This window comes from Delphinapterus leucas, chromosome 20 (assembly GCF_059928025.1).
Source record: "Delphinapterus leucas isolate spDelLeu-1000000601 "Yukka" chromosome 20, BTC_Dleu_Yukka2, whole genome shotgun sequence".
Lineage (NCBI taxonomy): Eukaryota > Metazoa > Chordata > Mammalia > Artiodactyla > Monodontidae > Delphinapterus > Delphinapterus leucas.
The window spans coordinates 6,911,310-6,931,959 of record NC_143148.1 but is presented as its reverse complement, the minus strand read 5'-3'; the positions used below and the strand labels follow the sequence as shown (position 1 = coordinate 6,931,959).

The 20,650-nt window shown below is 49.1% G+C and overlaps 1 protein-coding gene across 1 annotated transcript in view; it reads left to right on the top strand.

Annotated features, from left to right (window-relative positions):
• Positions 1 to 20,650, top strand: part of MYH14 (myosin heavy chain 14) — a 90,743-nt gene that overhangs the window by 54,207 nt on the left and 15,886 nt on the right. The window contains exons 24-34 of the mRNA XM_022586090.3: positions 390 to 527; positions 2,337 to 2,460; positions 3,038 to 3,209; positions 5,120 to 5,332; positions 5,910 to 6,054; positions 6,714 to 6,920; positions 11,287 to 11,391; positions 11,484 to 11,636; positions 12,867 to 13,115; positions 17,448 to 17,660; positions 20,009 to 20,221. Of these exons, the coding sequence (XP_022441798.2) occupies positions 390 to 527; positions 2,337 to 2,460; positions 3,038 to 3,209; positions 5,120 to 5,332; positions 5,910 to 6,054; positions 6,714 to 6,920; positions 11,287 to 11,391; positions 11,484 to 11,636; positions 12,867 to 13,115; positions 17,448 to 17,660; positions 20,009 to 20,221 (1,932 nt within the window). The remainder of the gene's footprint in view (positions 1 to 389; positions 528 to 2,336; positions 2,461 to 3,037; positions 3,210 to 5,119; positions 5,333 to 5,909; positions 6,055 to 6,713; positions 6,921 to 11,286; positions 11,392 to 11,483; positions 11,637 to 12,866; positions 13,116 to 17,447; positions 17,661 to 20,008; positions 20,222 to 20,650) is intronic.

The window sequence follows — 20,650 nt, the reverse complement described above, 5'->3', positions numbered from 1 at the left end:
AATATTGAATCTTAATTTCCAGTCTCACACCACAAATCGCCCCGCGTGCCTGGCGACTGCCGTAGTGGACGGTGCCCATCTCTGTGACATGTTTATTGTTTATAATCTTCACACACACATACAAGAATGTGATTTCAATGTGATAGACAAAGATTTTTATCTATCCTAATACCTCAAACGGTGCCTGGCCCCCACCAGGCACTCAATCAGTGTTTATTGACCCAATGAATGAAAAGTAAGCGTTGGATCCTTCCCAGCCCCACTCAGACTGTGGACCTGTCTGAGCCACGAGCCCCGGAGATCCGTGAACCATCCCCTCCACCCATCCTTCCCATGACACGCCAGTCCCCAGCCGCTGGGTCCTCAACCCTACCTTCTCCCCACTGCAGGAGCTGGAGACCCACCTCGAGTCTGAGGAAGGGGCCCGGCAGAAGCTGCAGCTGGAGAAAGTGACGACGGAGGCAAAGCTGAAAAAGTTTGGGGAGGATCTGTTACTCTTGGAAGATCAGAACGCCAAGCTGAGCAAGGTGGGTGGGCTGTGAGCCCCAAGGGCAGGGGGAGTGGGCTCACTGGTGAGCACAGGTCCTTCTCTGCATCCCCCCCAGCTTGCCCCACCTCTAGGGGTCTTCAAACTCTCGGTCTTGGCTGTGTCTCCTTTGAACCCTTTCCAGCTCCTTGCGTCTCTGTCACAGCTTCACTCAAGCTGGTATTTATTGAGCAGCTATTATGTGTCATTATCTATCTCTGGATCATCCGACACCCCAAGGCCGCATCGCTAAAAACGACCCCCGTTTCATTACATCCCATCGTTGTGTGGGTGGGCTGGACTGTGGTCCCCTTAGGCAGTCGCGATGACGTAGTGGCGGGCGCTGGAGGGCTGGTGTCCAGGTGCTCTTTTGTGTGACCTCTCTGCCCACGGGAGAGCCTGGGTTTCTCACCTGGCAGCTCAGGGCTCCCAGAAAAAGAAGTGGAAGTGGGCAGGTCTCTGAAAGGCTTAAGGCTGGAACCGACACGGCATCACTTCCCTTGAATTCTATAGATCAGGTGTTGGCAAACATTTTCTCTAGAAGGCCAGATAGTAAATATTCGGGCCTTGGCAGGCCACTCCGTTTCTGTGACAACCACTCAATTCTGCCATTGTAGCATGAAAGCAGCCACAGGTGGTCTGTGATCAAATGGGCGTGACTGTGTCCCAATAAAACTTTATTTATAAACACAAGCAGTGGGCCATATTTGGCCTGCAGGCTGTGGTCTGCAGACCACTGAGCTTAAAGCAGACTCAGTCTAGATTCAAGGGTTGGGGAATTAGACTCTGCCTCTGGCTGGGGACATGGTGAAGAGTCTGCCACCATCTTTAACATGGCACAGCCAGGACTGGACTAGGCACAGGGGATATGGCATTTAACTAACTAGAAAACCATTTCTGTCCTCACAGGGGCATGGGGGGAGAGGGAAGCTAGATGAGTCACCCCAGGAAATCAATATAACCACACATCATGAACTAATTATAAACTGTCAGAAAAGAACAGAAAACCATGGAAGTGGGGTGGCCTGACTTGTGCTACGGGTAGTCAGGGCAGGCTTCCTGGAGGCAATGGTGCCTGAGTTGAGAGCTCAAGGATGCACAGTTTTTTGCAACATTCCTTGGATGCAGTGGCTCTTCTCTTCTACTCTGTTCTATTTGTTCCTTTTTGAGGTAGTGCTGACCCCCTGCCTTGATTTCCAAAACCACTGACAGTTTGAAAAGTGCTGCTCAAAAATAAATTTAAAAATAAAATAATAAATAAAAATAATAAACAGAAAGAAAAAAGAAAAGAGCTGCTCCAGGCCAGTGCTTCTCAAACTCCACCGTGCCCAGGAATTATATGGAGAACTTGTTAAAATGCAGATTCTGATTCAGCACGTCTCGGGTGGAACCTGAGATTCCATTCCTAGCAAGCTTCCGTTTGGTGCTGATGCTGCTGGTCCATGAGCTGGACCTGTAGTAGTCACAAGGCTCCAGAACTCACCCATAAGTGCAGCACATGTGCAAAGATGTTCACTGCAGTGTTGTTTATAATAACAATTGATTTGAATCAACCTCAGTATCCATCTGTGGGCCAATGGGTTAATGAATGGGAGTGTCCTTCAAATAGTGGGAGTCTCCACAGTTAACAGGCGTGAACCCGGTGGGGGTAGGACGGGTCCCTAGACCCTAAAGAATGCAAAAGGAGGGAAGGGGGTGGGAGCAGGAAAGGTCAGGGAAGGATGGAGATAAGCAGAAACGCAGATGAGAATGATATCGAAGATGAGGGTCGGGCCCCTGACGCCCCACCCCCACCTCCTACCACCCTCAGGAGCGGAAGCTGCTGGAGGAGCGTCTGGCCGAGTTCTCATCCCAGGCAGCTGAGGAGGAGGAGAAAGTCAAGAGCCTCAATAAGCTTCGACTCAAATACGAGGCCACGATTGCAGACATGGAGGGTGAGCACCTGCCCCTCAGTGGGGGCCCGTGCACACTCCAGCGGGGTCAGGGGGTACCTCGGGTGACCTCCATGTGCTGTGGGGCCTCAGTGGTCATATCTGTTAAATGGGGGCAGGAAAGAAGACTCGGGACAGGTTAGGTGTCCTCCCAGCTCTTAAGTTGTTTCTGTCTCTCTCCATCCACTTCTCTCACTCTCTCCTAAGTGTCTTGGGTCTCTCTCAATCTGACGGTCCCGCTAGCTGTTTCAGACCCTTCTTTATCTCTGTCCCTTGCTGTGGACTCAGAAGCAGAAGCGGAAGGGAGAGAGCACAGGAGGAGGCCGGGGAGGCAGGGAGGAAAGGGCAGGGCAGAGAGAGCCAGCAGGCAGGAGCAGGGGCTGTCCCTGGGGGCCGGAGGGGAGAAGGCATCTGGGGGTCTGGGGACCAGTGGGCGATCCCAGGGATGGGGAAGCTGGGAAGGAGCGGGAGGGGTGGAAAGAGACGCTGAGCTCAGCCTGACTGCGGGGCCGTGGGTCTCCCTGGGTGTGTGGGTCTGGCTCCCTTGTGCATGCCCCACCCCCCCACCTCCCGCCTCCAGATCGCCTCCGGAAGGAGGAGAAGAGCCGCCAGGAGCTGGAGAAGCTGAAGCGGCGGCTGGACGTGGAGGGCTCAGAGCTGCAGGAGCAGATGGTGGAACAGCAGCAGCGGGCGGAGGAGCTGCGGGCCCAGCTGGGCCGCAAGGAGGAGGAGCTGCAGGTCGCCTTGGCCAGGTGCGGAGTGGGCCAGGTGGGGTGCACAGCACGGGGGCACCGCCTGCCAGCGTTGGGGGCGCCTGGCGAGACCCTCCCGCAGGTACAGAGCTCGGCCGAGCCGCTCACCAGCCGTGCACACCCACTCTGAGCCTCCGTGTCCCCTTCTGTAAGATGGACACAGAGTTCCAAGCCCACCTGGTTAAGGGAAAACTGAAACCGGGCCCTACGTGTCTGGTGACTTACACAGTTTCTTGCACAGAGGCAAGGAAATGCTATTTCTTCTTCTCCCACAACCCCAGCCTCTCAAAACCAAACAGCCCAGAGTCCGCTGTGATTGGATAGGTGGTCTGGCCATCTTAGGAATCATAATCATCATACTTACAGTCATTCACAATTATTGAGCACTTACTGTGTGCCAGATATGATGCGCGGTGTTTCAAGTGCTTTTCACCCACTGCACTCCATGCGACCTGAGGTGCCCTTGTGTATGGGCGCAGCTTGATTTCAGAGAGGTTACAATGTGGGGAAAACGTGCATCTGAGAATCGATGGGACACGGGGTCGGTGGAGGGGGGTTAAGAACACGCACCCTCCAGCCTGACTTCTGGGTTCAAATCCTGGCTCCCCCCCTTTTTGGCCATGTGAGCTCACCTGGGTGACATCACCTCTCGAGCCTCAGTTTCTCTATCTGGAAAAAGGGCATGATTATAGAAACTCTCCTAGGATTAGTGTAGGGATTAAATGAGAAAGGGCTGAGAACATGCTTGGCACACCCTAAGCCCTCATTAGATGCTGCGTGTGTCTGTTCCTACCTTCCGTTATTGCCGTTATTTTTTTCCGTTTTCTTTTGTATTGAGGTGAAATTCACATAACAAAATTAACCATTTTAGGGAGTTCCCTGGTGGTCTAGCGATTAGGACTCCGTGCTTTCACTACCGTGCTTTCACTGGGATCCTGCAAGATGCGTGGCACAGCCAGAAAGAAAAAAAATTAACCATTTTAAAGCATACAGTTCAGTGGCCTTTGGTGTGTCTGCAATGTTGTGCAACCACTACCTCTATTCAGAACATTTTCATCACCTCAAAAAAAAATCCCATGACGCAGTCACTTCCAGTTTCCCCTGCCCCCAACCCCCGGCAACCACCGATTTGCTTTCTGTCCGCATAGGGTTTGCCAATTCTTACTCTTTCACGTGGAATCATATAACACGTAGCCTTTGGCGCTACATTGCCAACCTCGCGGCAGCCCTGTGAAGGGGGGCAATCACGCTTTCTCACAGATCAGGAGCCTGCAGTTCAGAGAAGCTGTCACTTGCCAGGGCAGGTGGCCGAGCAGGGGATACAGACCGTGGTCGGTGCATCTCCCTGAGCCATTCTTACAGGGTTTTTTTTGTTTTTTCTTTTTTTTTTTGGCCACTGCCGCACGGCTTGTGAAATCTTAGTTCCCAGACCAGGGATCGAACCCACACCCCCCTGCAGTGGAAGTGCAGAGTCCTAACCACTGGACCACCTCCCTGAGCCATTTAACCCAGAGTCCACGCTGCTGCTCCATTCAGCTTCTCTTTGCAAGAGCTCGATCCCATAGGGGTTATGAGGAGGGACTCTGGGGTCAGCCACCCACTGACCGTGTGACCAGGGCAAGTACTTTCCCGCTCTGGGCCTCTGTTTCCTCATTTGGCATGAATGTTACACAAAATGATAAAGTGCTCTCAAGTGGCAGGAGCTTAATAAGTGTCCCTGTGATTACTGGTGGTGTCATCCCCATTTTACAGCTAAGAAAACTGAGGCTCTGAGTACTGGAGACACATGCCCAAGGGCAGAGCTGGGCTTTTAACCGGGGACTGGCCGTGTCTGGCCCTCCAACCCCTAGAAATCGTCCCCACCCCCTGCCTGCCCCTATACCAACCCCCTGGTCCTCGTCCACCCCCAGGGCAGAGGATGAGGGCGGGGCCCGGGCCCAGCTGCTCAAATCCCTGCGGGAAGCACAAGCGGGGCTGGCCGAGGCCCAGGAGGACCTGGAGGCTGAGCGCGCAGCCAGGGCCAAGGCAGAGAAGCAGCGCCGGGACCTGGGTGAGGAGCTGGAGGCGCTGCGGAGCGAGCTGGAGGACACGCTGGACTCCACCAATGCGCAGCAGGAGCTCCGGTGAGGCTGGGTGGCCTGCAGCTGGCACAGGTGGGGCACATGGGGGCTGGGGGCGGGGCAGGGAAAAGGATGTGGGTCCAAGCTCTCCATCTACACAGTTGTTTAGTCGTTCAACAGTTGTTTATTGGACACGGGCTCTGGGCCCAGCGTGGGCCACGCTGGGGACAGAGATGAGTCAAGACTCAGGCATTGCCCTCAGGACCTCCCAGTCCAGGGGTAGGCAGATTCGGGCAAAGACAGACACAGTGCAGAACAAAGTGAGCTTTAATGGAGTACGACAGGGCATCGTGGATGATCAGAGAGGGCCCTTGTATCACTCTATGGGAGGGAGTCCAAAAAGACTTCTTTGAGAAGGGGCCTTTTGAATAAGGTTTTTGAAAGATGCATAGGAGCTCACCCTTAAAGCCACCCTTCTTCTGCAGCATCACTGCCCAGATCCCTTGGGGAATGTAGAGTGAGGTCCCCATCCTTGGAGGGAAAGAATAAAAGGAGGCACAACCAGCAGTCAGGGGCTCCCTCGAAGTCCCAGCCTTCCTCTATTCTGAAATTCTGTTCCCTTCCCCTTCCCCAATAAAAGGTCCAAGAGAGAACAGGAGGTGACAGAGTTGAAGAAGGCTCTGGAGGAGGAAACGCGCGTTCATGAGGTGGCGGTGCAGGAGCTGCGGCAGCGCCATGGCCAGGCACTGGGAGAGCTGGCAGAGCAGCTGGAGCAAGCCCGGAGGGTGGGTTGAGATGGGGGAGGAGTGTATGGGGAGCCATGGGGAGGGGAAGCAGGATGCTGGGTTGGAGGAGGTACCTCTGGCTGGTTCTAGGCCAGCCCATTTTTCTCCTCACGTATCCATGTCCCTGATCCATCTTGCATTCAGCAGATGTTAATTGAACATGTAGTATATTCCCGGGTTGGTACTGGGGGCCCCAGCTGTGAGCCAAGCAACCAATACCCACTTCCGTCGTGGAGCTCACGTTTTAGCAGGCAAGGCAGAGAGTAAACAATCTAAACACATTCATAATATATAGCGGGGTCATAAGTGCTACGGGAAGATGACGAACAGGAAAAGGGGTTTCAGAGTGCTAATGGCCAGGTGGGGGCGTGTTGTGATTTGAAATAGAGAGGCCTTGGAGAGATTGAGTGAAAAGATGACATCTGAGTAAAAAACTGAGGGAGGTGATGGGTGAGCCATCCTGGCATCACAGGGAAACATGTTCCAGGCAGAGGGAACAGCCAGTGCAAAGGCCCTGAGGCAGGAATGTGCCTGGGTCTTTAAGGAACAGTGAGGAGTTCCAGAGGGAATAGACAGTACAAAGGACTTGGGGCGTTCATGTGCCTGGTCTGGTAGAGAAAGGGAATCATAAAATCATTGCTGTCTCTCTCCCCCACCAGAGCAAAGGTACATGGGAGAAGACCCGGTTGGCTCTGGAGGCTGAAGTGTCTGAGCTACGGACGGAGCTAAGCAACCTGCAGACCGCACGTCAGGAGGGTGAGCAACGGAGGCGTCGCCTGGAGTCACAGTTGCAGGAGGTGCAGGGCCGGGCTGGCGATGGGGAGCGGGCACGAGCAGAGGCTACTGAGAAGCTGCAGCGAGCCCAGGTGAGTGGGGCGGCTAGGTAGGGGGTGGTCTGTGCTGTGTGGCTTTGGGTGAGATGCCTGCCCTCTCTGGACTTCAGTTTGGTCCACATCAACCCTACTGTCCTTTCCAACTTTTCCAACATAATCACACATTAATAGCTAGTATTTGGTGAGTGATTACTATGCACCAAACATCCTGTGTATTTTGCCAAAGGCTCCTCCTAATGCTTCTTTGAGGGAAGTGCTAATATTGTTCCCATTTTACACACAAGGAAACTGAGGCCCAGGGAGGTGAAGTTGATTGTCTTGGGTCCCTCAGCCAAAGCGTGAACCCAGGCATGACTGATCCTGTAGCTCTTAACCCTGCCACAGCGCCCACCCTCCACCCTCTTATCTTCTGGTCTTAAATAATCCATGGTCTGATTAGAAAAACCCAGCGTGAATACTTGGGCCTGTGTCAGGACAATATCATACTATGACTGTTAGAAAAAATGTGGGTTTTAAAAATTTTATTATGTTTTTTAACTAAGCGACCAATACCTGTTTATTACTGGGAATACAAAGAAGGAGAAAGAGGGTAAGAATGACTTTTAATTCCCCAGCCCCAAGGCGGGGAAAACACTGTTACCATTTTCAATTTCAGGATTAACAGAGTGTATAGTTAAGGTGAAAGTTAAGTCGATATAACAAAGAGACTCCAGAATTCATCAGCTTGAATAAAAGACATGTGTCTTCCGTCTCAGGAAATAGGCTCAGAGTAAGCAGTGGAGGCTGGCGGGACATTTATGCTCCATGAGGTCACTCCATTATCCCTGAGGGCATTGACCTCATCTTCAGAGTTAAATCTGGATTGTGGGCACCTGTGTGCTCCAGCTTAGGAAGGGGAAAAGAGGATGGGATGGAATTTGCATATATCACTTTGCTTGCATTCCATTGGCCGTAACATAATCACATGACCACAGCTAGCTGCAAAGGAGACTGGGAAATATAGTTTCTAGCTGGCAGCCATGGGCCTACCTAACAGCCCGTCACAGTGGGACCAGGGAAGAAGGGATTTGGGGGGACAGCTAGGGGCTGCCCCCATGGAATTAAGCTATGTAGTGCTCATTCTCCTAAGCACTTTACGTGTTACAGAAATAAAAGTGACACCAGGAGTAGAGTCTGGTGGCTGATAGCAGGAGTTCTAGGTTGCACTGGTCAGTAGAACTTTCTTCAGTGATGGAAATGTTCTGTAACTGCACTATCCACCTGGCATGTGAGGAGTACAACTGAGGAGCTGGATTTTCATTTTATTTAATTTTAATTACTTTAAAGTTAAATAGCCACCTAAGGCTAGTGGCTACCATATTGGACAGGGCAGCTCTAGAGCCATTCTGCCTGGGCTAAAATCTCAGTTCCACCACTTGTAGCTGTGTGATCTTAGGCAAATTGCCTAACCTCTCTGTGCCTCGGCTTCCCTTTATGTAAACTTAGACTAATAATAGTATCTACCTCATAGGGTCGGTGTGTGAATCCAGCGAGCCTAAACTTGGAAAGCTTTTAGAATAGTTCCTGGGTTCTCAGTAGGCTCTCAAAAATTGTCAGATGTACCTATATATTGAGCACAGGTATATGCCAGGCACTGAGCTAGTCACTTTACGTTCATTATTTCATTGACTCTTCAAAGCAGCCCTGGGAGGTAGGTCCTGTTATCATCCCCATTTCACAGATGAGAAAAACTGAGCACCAAAAAGATAGGAATCAGGCACTTCCCTGGTGGTCCAGTGGTTAAGACTCCATGATCCCAATGCAGGGGGCCCGGGTTCGATCCCTGGTCAGGGAACTAGATCCCGCATGCATTCCTCAACTAAAATATCCCTCATGCCACAGCGAAGATCCTGCATGCCATAACTAAGACCTGGCGCAGCCAAATAAATAAATAAATAATTTTTTAAAAAAAAAAAAGATAGGAATCACTTGCCCAAGTCGCACAGCCAGGAGGTACCAAGGTCAGCTCAAAATATCATTTTCAGAAGTTCAAAGCATGACCGTCATACAAAGACATAATAAGCCCACGTCAAAGATTTATTTAAAGCATTAATAAACCATAAAAAAGAATGAAATAATGCCATTTCCAGCAACATGGATGGACCTAGAGATTATCATACTAAGTGAAGTAAGTCAGACAGAGAAAGACAAGTATCATATGATATCGTTTATATGTGGAGTCTAAAAAAATGATACAAATGAACTTAGTTACAAAACAGAAACAGACTCACAGACATAGAAAACAAACTTATGGTTACCAAAGGGGAAAGTTGCAGGGGAGGGGTAAATTAGGAATTTGGGAGTAATATATACACACTAATATATATAAAATACATGAACTACAAGGACCTACTGTATAACACAAGGAACTATACTCAATATTTTGTAATAAGCTATATGAGAAAAGAATCTGAAAACGAATATGTGTATAATGTATGTATAACCGAATCACTTAGCTGTACCCCTGAAACTAACACAACATTGTAAATCAATTATACTTCAATAAAAACATAAATATTTTAAAAAAAGCATTAATGAGGGATCCAGCAGAATGTCAAAGATGTTCAAGGAGAGAAACAACAACAAATTGGTGTGTGTGTAGTCAGCAAAAGAGAGAATGCCAGAACGAAATGGCGCAGTCAGAGACAAAACCGGTTAATGTCCCAAAGGGCAATCAAATGTAAGCTTTATAGAAGTGTAGTTGATTTACAATGTGTTAGTTTCAAGTGTACAACAAAGTGATTTATTGATTGATTTATTTATTTTTGGCCGCATTGGGTCTTCGTTGCTGCACGCATGCTTTCTCTAGTTGCTGTGAGCGGGGGCTACTCTTCGTTGTGGTGTGCGGGCTTCTCATCGCGGTGGCTTCTCTTGTTGCGGAGCACGGGCTCTAGGCACGCAGGCTTCAGTAGTTGTGGCACACGGGCTCCGTAGTTGTGGCTCACGGGCTCTAGAGCACAGGCTCAGTAGTTGTAGTGCACGGGCTTAGTTGCTCTGCGGCATGTGGGATCTTCCCGGACCAGGGCTCGAACCCATGTCCCCTGCGTTGGCAGGTGTATTCTTAACCGCTGCGCCACCAGGGAAGTCCCAGTCCTGTCCTTTCTAAAGGATGCCTGACCACTGCCTTTTCTTATTTCCAAGTTTTCAGATAAATTTTCTTACCAGCCAGAATTTGAACCCAACCTTGTTTGTTAAGTGAACCTCAAAAAGGGAGAGAAGAAGGTTCAGGGTAACACACGTGTGCTGGAGGCACTCACCCAACAAACATTTTCTGAGCACCTACTGTGTGCCAGGCTCTGTTTTGAGCCCTGAGGACACAGCAGGGAACAAAGCAGATGAGGTCCTACACTATGGAGGCAACAGTCCAGGGGGGAGAAAGTGGTAAGCTGCTGCCCGATTCCTACAGCGAAGGAACGTGAGACCAGGAGCTGCACCCGGGATCATTGTGGTGGTGATGTGCATGCCGGGGGAACAGCTTTATTGTAATATAACTCACATACCGTATAATTCACCCATTTAAAATGTACAATTTGAGACTTCCCTGGTGGTCCAGTGGGTAAGACTCTGTGCTCCCAATGCAGCGGGCCTGGGTTTGACCCCTGGTCAGGGAACTAGATCCCACATGCCACAACTAACACCCAGCACAGCCAAAATAAATAAATGAATATTTAAAAAAATAATAAAATAAAATGTACGATTCAATCGTTTTTAGTATATTCATAGAGTTGTACAGTCATCACCGTAACCTAATTTTAGGACATTTTCATCAGCCCAGAAAGAAATCCTGTACCGTGCAGCCATCATCCTCCAGTCCCACCCCCTGCCCCGGCAACCACTAATCCCCTTCTTTTGTCTCTCTAGACTTCCTATTCTGGACATTTCATAGAAATGGAATCATACAATATTTGTCCTTTTGTGTCTGGCTTCTTTCATTTAGCATAATGTTTTCAAGGTTCATCCATGTTGTAGCATGTGTCAGTACTTCATTCCTTTTTATGGCCAAATAATATTCCATTGTCTGGATAGACCACATTTTGTTTATCCAATCATCCGTGGATGGACATTTGAGTTATTTCTGCTTTTCAGCAATTGCGAATAATGCTGTCGTGAACACCCCTGTACAAGTTTTTGCCTAGACTTCTTTTCATTTCTCCTGGGTACACACCTAGGGGTGGAATTGCTGGGCTGTATGGAAACTCTGCATTGAGCCATTTTAAGGAGCTGCTAGACTGGTTTCCATGGCAGCTGCACCTTCCATGCTGGTGCATCCTCACCAGCAATGGTGGTAGGGATTAGAGGCAGAGGAGCAGAGGGGTTGGCTGGCTGGAAGCCGCCATTAGAAGATGTCCCTTCCCTGCAGGCTGAACTCGAGATTGTGTCTGGAGCACTGAGCGAGGCCGAGTCCAAAGCCATCAGGCTGAGCAAGGAGCTGACCAGCATGGAGGCCCAGCTCCACGATGCCCAGGTGATCCCAGCCCACCTCTCACCACCGGGCTCCCCCCAGGCCTCCCCACGCTCCTGCCCACACGTAACATCCATTCTCCCATCCCTCTTCAGGAGCTGCTGCAGGAGGAGACCAGAGCGAAGCTGACCCTGGGGTCCCGGGCACGAGCCCTGGAGGCGGAGGCGGCAGGGCTGCGGGAGCAGCTGGATGAGGAGGCAGCTGCCAGGGAGCGGGCGGGCCGCGAGCTGCAGGCTGCGCAGGCCCAGGTGAACAGCCCCGCAGGGAGATCTCAAAGGGATGCCCAGTCTCCCAGCCTGTTCCTCCTGGGTTCCCCTGCTCCGGGGTGGCCCCATTGCCCAGCATGTCATAGGCCAGACCCCTTCAAGCCATACCCGCCTCTGTCTCTCCCTCAGCCCCAGAGCCTGTAGGTGCAGACTCCCATCCCTCCTGTCCCCAACTCTCTGTTTCATTCCCTACTCTCTGTCCCCACAGCCCCAGCCACCTGGATCCTCATCTCAGCCTCCCTTCAAACCTCCCTGCCCCTAGTCTCTCCCCTTCCAGCTCATACTTCACAGGGTCTTTCTACACCCTGAGTTGACCCTGCCCTTCCCTAGCTCACAGACCTCCCATGGCTCTCCAGCTCCCCCCGGACCAAACCCATGCCTCTCAGCTGGGTGTCAGAGGCCCTGCACTCTCTGGTCCTTCCTTCATGTTTAGCTGTATTCATCTCTCATCTCTTTTTTCACTTCTCTCGGGAGCACCCTTTTCATTTTTCAGGACTTAGCATCAGCCTCTCCTGTTCTGGGAAAACCCTGACCATTCGGCTCTGGGCTCCCACAACCCTTCTTTCTCCTTTGTCCCCACTCCAGTCACCCTGGCTGGAACTGTCTTTGCCCATGAGTCCCCGCATCAGACTGGGAGCAGCTTGAAAGTGGGACCCCATCAGAGTTAGGTCTGGATCCCCAGCATAGGCCAACATAGAGCCTGACATATAGGAGACCTTGAGAAATGCCTGTTGAATGAATGAGTGATGAATGTATGCTTGCAAATATCCTTCTTTAACTGGAAAACTCCTATGCATACTTCAAGATCCATCACAAATGCCCCCTCCTCCAGGAATTCTCTCTTGAATGTTCTAAATAGATTTTTGAACCCCTCCTGTGGACTCCCATGGGTCTCATACTTCTTTTACCTTAGCCTCCATCACCCTGGCTGTGATGTTCAGTCTCCCCCACCAGACTGGGGGTTCCCCAGGACAGAGCCCAGGCCTGATCCATCTTCTGGGCCCTGATGGGAACCATTTTAATCTCCTGGAGGAGCTGGGGCTCATAGAACTCACAACTTCATCCCTACTCATGAGGCAGAAGTGCCCAATGAAGTGAATTATTTCCCCCTTCAGGCCTCAGTCTCCTCATCTGGGAAATGGGGCCCCACCAACTCACACCTGGATCGCAGCCATGAGTGACACCCTCCCTCTCTCTCCTCCCCCACCCCAGCTCTCAGAGTGGCGGCGGCGCCAGGAAGAAGAGGCGGGGGCGCTGGAGGCAGGGGAGGAGGCACGGCGCCGGGCCACCCGAGAGGTTGAGGCCCTGACCCAGCGCCTGGCAGAAAAGACAGAAGTGGTGGAGAGGCTGGAGCGGGGCCGCCGGCGGCTGCAGCAAGAGCTGGACGATGCCACAGTGGACCTGGAACAGCAGCGGCAGCTTGTGAGCGCGCTGGAGAAGAAGCAGCGCAAGTTCGACCAGGTGAGGCACCTCGGGTTACCAAGCTGGGAAATTGGGATGCTGATCCACGCTGCCCATGGTCATTGTGAGCAATCAGTAACATGTGATGTCACAGCTCAGCTGTGAACTTGGGAGGACCTTAGGGCCAGATGCCTCTTCCCTCTGAGCCTCTGTAAAATAGGACACCCATCCATCCTGGCTTATGTCTCTTGCCCCAAAATAATTATTGGTGGTACCCACTTTTACTCCCAAAAGAGTCCTGAAGGTACACCAGAAGGTTGTAGGAAGATGAAATGAAATAACACACCTTGCTTCTCCTGCTGACTCCTGTGGACCTCAGGCAAACTGCTTGTCCCATTTCAGCCTCAGTTTGCCCATCTAGGAGATAGGGATAATGTTAAGCAGCTGGCAATCTGAGGATGGAATAAAGTTCTCAGAACCCCAGAGCATTAAGATCAGGCAACCCTGAGGTTCAAATCTCAGCTGAGGCCCTTTCTGGCTGTGTGGCTTGGGCAAATCGCCCGACCTCTCTGTGCCTCAATTTCTTCATCTGCAAAATGTGAGAGTCCTTATTTTGCCTTCATTTTTGAAAGGTATTTTCACTGACTGTTGAATTCCAGGTAAACGGTTTTATTCTTTCCACACTTCAAAGAGATCATTCCATGATCTGTGGCCTCCATTGTTTCAGATGAAGAGTTAGTGGTCACTCAAAGCATTGTTTCCCTGCAGGTAGTGTGATGTGGTTTTCTGGCTGGTTTTAATTTTTTCTCTTTCTCTTTGGTTTTTAGCAGTTTGACTATGATATCCAGCTGTGGGGTTTTGTATTTATCTTTGCCAAGCTTCCTATATCTTTGGGGTGGTGTTTTTGATCAGATGTGGAAATCTTCAGCCATTATTTCTTCAAATATTTTTCTGCCCCATTCTCTCTCTTTCCTCTTCTTCTCAGACTTCAAATACATGTGTGTTTGACTGCTTAATATCATTCCATAGATCATCAAACATTTTTTAAATGTTTTTGAAAAATTTTTTGTATCTCCTAGAGTTCTATATAAATTATTTTTATATAAATCTCATTTTTGACTGGCTTCTTTCACTTGGAAAAATTACTTTGAGATTCATCCATTTTTTAAATAAATTTATTTATTTTATTTATTTATTATTTTTGGCTGTGTTTGTTCATTGCTGCGCGTGGGCTTTCTCTAGTTGCGGCGAGCGGGGGCTACTCTTTGTTGCGGTGCAGTGGCTTCTCTTGTTGCGGAGCACAGGCTCTAGGCGCGTGGGCTTCAGTGGTTGTGGCACGTGGGTTCAGTAGTTGTGGCTCACGGGCTCTAGAGCGCAGGCTCAGTAGTTGTGGCACACGGGCTTAATTGCTCCACGTCATGTGGGATCTTCCTGGACCAGGGCTTGAATCCATGTCCCCTGCATTGGCAGGTGGGTTCTTAACCACTGTGCCACCAGGGAAGTCCCTCATCCATGTTTTTGCATGCATCAATAATTCATTCCTCTTTTTTTTTTAACTGCTGATTATTATTCCTTTCTAGACCACATTTTGAAAAGTACTATACTGTTGATGAACATTTGAGTTGCTGTTTCTAGTTTTTGACTGTCATGAATAAAACTTTAACGTTTCCAAGAGATGTAGTGGTTTTACTTCACATTTCCCCAATAAACCATGTTGAGCATCTTTTTATGTGCTTATTTACCATCCATACATATTCTTTGGTGAAGTCCCTGTTCAAATCTTTTGCCTTTTTTTTTTTTTTAAAAAAAGGATTGTTTCTTTTCTTATCATTGAATTTCTAAAGTTCTTTATATATTCTGAATATGAGTTCTTTATCAGATATATTGCTTGGCAAATATTTTCATCCAGTCTGTAGCTTTTCTTTTCATTCTCTTAGTAGAGACTTTCAAAGAGCAGAAGTTTTTGTTTTGATGAAGTCCAATGTTTTAATTTTTTATTCTGTGGATTATGCTTTTGGTGTTGTGTCTGAGAAATCTTTGTCTAACTTAGGGTCACAATGGTTTCCTTCTATGAGTTTTTTTCTAAAAGTTGTCTAGTTATAGGTTTTACCTTTAGGTCTATGATCCATTTTTCTTTTAATTTTCTATGATCCATTTTGAGTTAATTTTTATATATGGTGCTATCATAGCTCCAAGTTAATTTTATATGTATCTGGATATCCAGTTGTTCAAACACTATTTGTTGAAAAGACTCTCTCCACTGACTTGCTTTGCATAGATATTGAAAATCAGATAGCATTAGTTCTCCAATTTTTTCTTCTTTTTCAAAGTTATTTTACCTCTTCTTGGCCCTTTGCATTCCCATGTGTATTCAGTATTTTACAATCAATTTGTCAATTTCTACAGCAAAAAAAAATCTCCTTGGTTTGAGATTGTTTTGAATCTGTAGATTAGTTTGGGAAAAATTGATCTTCATGATATTGAGTTTTCTGGCCCAGGAGCAAGATATATATATCCATATATTTAGATCTTCTTTAATTTAATCTCAGAAATGTTTTATACTTTTCAGTACCCATCTTTCACATCTTTGTCCGATTTATTTCCACGTATTTCATTTTTGATGCTAATTTCTGATTGCTAGAATATGGAAGTGTAATCAATTTTGTTTATTGATCTTGTATCCTACGATCTATCTAAACTCACATTTTGGTGCTAGTAGGTGTTTTGTAGGTTCCATTGGATTTGCTACGATTATGTTTTCTGTGATTAAAGACAATTTTACTTCTTCCTCTCCTTTTTTTTTTTAACCTTTCCTCTGGGACTCCAAATACATGTATGTTTGATTGCTTGATACTGTCTCACAGGTTATTAAAGCTCTGCTAATTTTTTTTTTTACAATATTTTTTCTTTGCTCTGTTAGATCATCTCTATTGACCTGTTTTCAAGTTTACTGATTCTTCTGACGTGTGTCCATTCTGCTCTCAATTTCATCCAGTGACCTTTTTATTTCAGATATTGTATTTTGAAGTTCTGGCATTTTCCTTTGGTTCTGTGTTACAGTTTCAAATGCCTCCTGCAATAACCCTGCCTCTTCACCCATTGTATCCATCTTGTCCTGAAACTTACTTAACACAGTCAAAGTGCTTGTGTGATAATCCCAGTATCTAGGTCATCTGTGGGTCTGTTTCCATGGACTGATTTTTCTCTTGACTGTGAGTCCCATTCTCTTCCTTTTTTGCATGTCTTGTAGGTTTCATTGTCAATTGCTGTGTCTTAAAAAACAGTGAAGGTTGAAGTACATTTTAAAAATTTATGTATTTTTTTCCTGCCATTACCCCAAGAGGAAGAAAGGAACACCATTTCCTCAGTTGTTTATCTAGAATGAGGGGCTGATCAGTTGACCCATTTAAGAGGTTTTTTTTTTTAACTCAGAATTTCCTTTAACTTTTAAAAATTGAGGTATAGTTGATTTACAATGTTGTGTTAGTTTCAGGTGTACAGCAAAGTGATTCAGATATATGTGTGTGTGTATATATATATGTGTGTGTGTGTATGTATATATATATACGCACATATACACATTCTTTTTCAGATAATTTTCCCTTTAGGTTATTACAAGATATTGAGTATAGTTCCCTGTGCTGTAGGTCCTTGTTGGTTAACTATTTTATACATAATAGCATGTATCTGTTAATCCCAAATTCCAAATTTATCCCTCCCCCCTTTTCCCCTTTAGTAACTGTAAGTCTGTTTTCTATGTCTGTGGATCTGCTTCTGTTCTGTAAATAAGTTCATGTGTATCATTTTTTTAGAGCCCACATATAAACGATATCATGTGATATTTGTCTCTGTCTGGCTTGTTTCACTTAGTATGACAGTCTCTAGGTCCATGCATGTTGCTGCCGGTGGCATTCTTTCATTCTTTCTTGTGGCTGAGTAATATTCCATTGTGTATATACGCCACCTCTTCTTTATCCGTTCATCTGTCGATGGACATTTATGGTGCTTCCATGTCTCGGCTGTTGTAAACAGTGCTGCTGTGAACATAGGGTTGCATGGATCTTTTCATATAGTAGTTTTCTCTGGATATGTGCCCAGGAGTGGGATTGCAGGATCATATGGTGACTCTGTTCGTAGTTTTTCAAGGACCCTCCATACTGTTCTCCATAGTGGCTGCACCAGTTTACATTCCCACCAACCGTGTGGTCCATTGAAGAGTTGGGCTGCTTTGGGACATGGTTGCGACTTTAATCCCTCTACCTCCCTCTTGTGTCTCTGCCTCTGTCTGTCTGTCTGTCTGTCTCTGCCCTTGGCTGCCCTGTCTTCCCCATCCCCCTGTACATTCCTTTCAGCTAACCTGTCTCCCCCACCCCATCTCCCTCACCCCGGAAGCTCCTGGCGGAGGAGAAGGCAGCCGTCCTTCGGGCGGTGGAGGAGCGCGAGCGGGTCGAGGCGGAGGGCCGGGAGCGTGAGGCCCGGGCGCTGTCACTGACGCGGGCGCTGGAGGAGGAGCAGGAGGCGCGGGAGGAGCTGGAGCGGCAGAACCGGGCGCTGCGGGCCGAGCTGGAGGCGCTGCTCAGCAGCAAGGATGACGTCGGCAAGAGCGTGAGCAGCCCCCCGTCCGGGGACACACACGTGGCAACACAAGCACCCGTGACGCTGGGGCGCACGTACACACGTGTGTGCTCTCCCACACGCGGGGTGAAGGGAACCAGCATCAGAGCCCCACGTTCACGTACCAGACATACGTGTTCATGCACACGTGCAGAACGGGAGGAGAATCTTCTGCCAAGCAGACGCGTGCACACAACACACACAGAAAGTAAGGAGAGCCAGTCATCACCGTGCATGTTCACGGGCACAGAACAGGAGGAGAATCTTCCAGCAAACGTATATGTTCACACACTGAACATGAGCGCTGCTTAAAAAACATACGTATTCACCTGTGTGTTCATGGAATGTGAGGCGACTCTTCCATTAAGCACGCCTGCTCATGTGTACACACAGAGCATGAGAACCACTCATCTTGTGTGTATGTGACTCAGAGAGAAAGAAAAAAGAAAATGAAGAAAATTTACCACAACATACAGCCTGAGACGCACTCCACAAACATGCGGATGTGCACACGCGTGCACACACAACACACGCATATATGCACATACACACATATACACACACCACATACATACATAGCGCACACACCACACGCACATTATACACATCGCATACATACATACCACACACACATCACACATATACCACACACACACACACACACACACACACACACACACACTGTGAAGACACCCCGCCTTGCCACCCCGCAACTCCACTGAGCACACACAGGCTCCCCTACCAGATCTCTATCTTCCCCCAACACATACATCCCTCCAGGGCCTGTGCGGGGGTCTCCCAGGCCAGTTCCCAGTCCCCCCTCACCCAGCCAGTATCCCAGCCTCCCAGGCTTCTGAAAGGTCTGAGGCACCCTCCACACCATCCTTTTTTCATGTGCGCAATAAATATATTTGTGGAGCATCTACCAGAACAGGCCCAGGGCCACAAGCCACCCTGGCTAATGACGGGAGGCACTGATGGAAGGCGTGTTTAGTTGGGTCCCTGGGCAGACACAGTCCCAGCATCCTTCCTTATTGCCAGGGGTGCAATGGCTGAGGGCTTTATTTTCTCCACATGCTCTGGCATTAATCCAATGGAGCTTTTAGCCAGGCCTGGAAAGAACCTCCATCCCCATGGCACACCCTTGGCCTGCAGCCCCAAGGATAATCCAACTCATGCTCAAACTGCTAAGGTCTGTCCTTTGGGAAAAGTGTTAAGTTATATATAGTGACTCCAAAGGCCTTGGTGGGAAGTAGGATGTTGATGGGAGAAGTTTGAGTCCTTCAAGTCAACCAAGTTGATTGGCAGGTGCCAAATAAAAGGGGGACCAGTTGGACCCTTCTAAGCACTGAAAGTAGATACTGTCACTGACCAGCATTTTCATGAGGGTAATTAGGCAGGGGTGATAAGCAGATATAGTCCCTGCCCTGTGGAGCGTACAGGCCAATGTGGGAGGTGGGTGTTGCCCAAAAAGACACATAAGCACATAGAAAAGGACCACCGTGACTAGGGCTGAGTCAGAGAGCGACTCAGTGCCAGGAGCATGGGTAACAGGGAGGCCCTGACAGGCCAGGGGATGCCTCTCTGAGGAGGTGACAATTAAGGAGAGGCCGTGGGGGGGTGTCTTTGAGAATTCATAAGCCCAGGTCTGCTTTCACAGGGTATTTGGGGTTTTCATTTACACCTCCCTGAAAGGTCTGGAAAGCCCCACGCTGAGAAAAAAATAGTAGTCGCTAGTGGGTTGGTAATATCCTGGGGAGTCTGGCAGAAACCAACACTGCTAACTCTGGAGCTACGTGCCTTCAACACATTTCCACATGGGATTCCTGAAGGTGAAGCCACAACGAAGTGAGCTCACAAACCAATCACAAGACCAGGAATTCCCTGGGCGTCCAGTGGTTAGGACTCTGAGCTTTCACTGTCAGGGCCCCGGTTCAATACCCAGTCGGGGAACTAAGATCACGCAAGCTGCGCAGGTCCTGGCCAAAAAAAAAAAAAAAAGATCACAAAACCTACGAGGAAATAATCCACCATGAGTGAGAGTCAGCCGACCTAACAAACACTGGAATTGGATTCTCAGGAGCTTCAGATAATAGAATTATGGTGCATAGGTTATTAATAAAATATGTTCTAGGATGATCCAGAATGAGACACATAGTAAGTAGGTGCTCAGGAAATGTTAAACGTGTGAATGAACGAACTAGGATGGGCACGTCAACTTGCCTCCCCCTCGTCTGTCAAAGCTTCCCTCCCCTCTAGCCTAGGATAGATCTCGGGTCCTGGCCTCCCCATTCCTCGGTCACCCAGGTGCCCCAGTGCTAACTCTCCCTCCCCTCCAGGTACACGAGCTGGAGCGAGCCCGCCGGGTGGCCGAACAGGCAGCCAACGACCTGCGAACACAAGTGACGGAGCTGGAGGATGAGCTGACGGCGGCTGACGATGCCAAGCTGCGCCTGGAAGTGACCGTGCAGGCCCTCAAGGCGCAGCACGAGCGGGACCTGCAGGGCCGAGACGAGGCTGGTGAGGAGAGGCGGCGGCAGCTGGCCAAGCAGGTACAGGCAGGGCGCCCGTCCAGCGGGGGATGCCCTGGTGCTTACAGGCAGCAAGAGAGGCCGGAAGTCTCACCCACCCACCTTCTACTCCACTCCGTGTTTCTACCCAAGTCCCTCCTGCTAGCCAGCCAGCCTCCTGTTTCCCAACCCACTCACCCATCATGACCCATGAACCCACACGCACATCCTGTTGACCCATTCAGACACCCTCCATCCGCCAAAACCCTCCACCCAGCTACCACCCCATCTACTGAGCCACCTGGCCGCCCATACACAGCCTCCCCAGCAACCAGAACTTCTACATAACCAACTCTGCATCTGACTTCCCCTCCATGCACCCAACACCCGCTTCCAATCAACCTCCTGTCCCCAGCCCAGTCACTCCACTATCTAGCCCTCCACACCCACAACCTACCCAGGCACTCATCT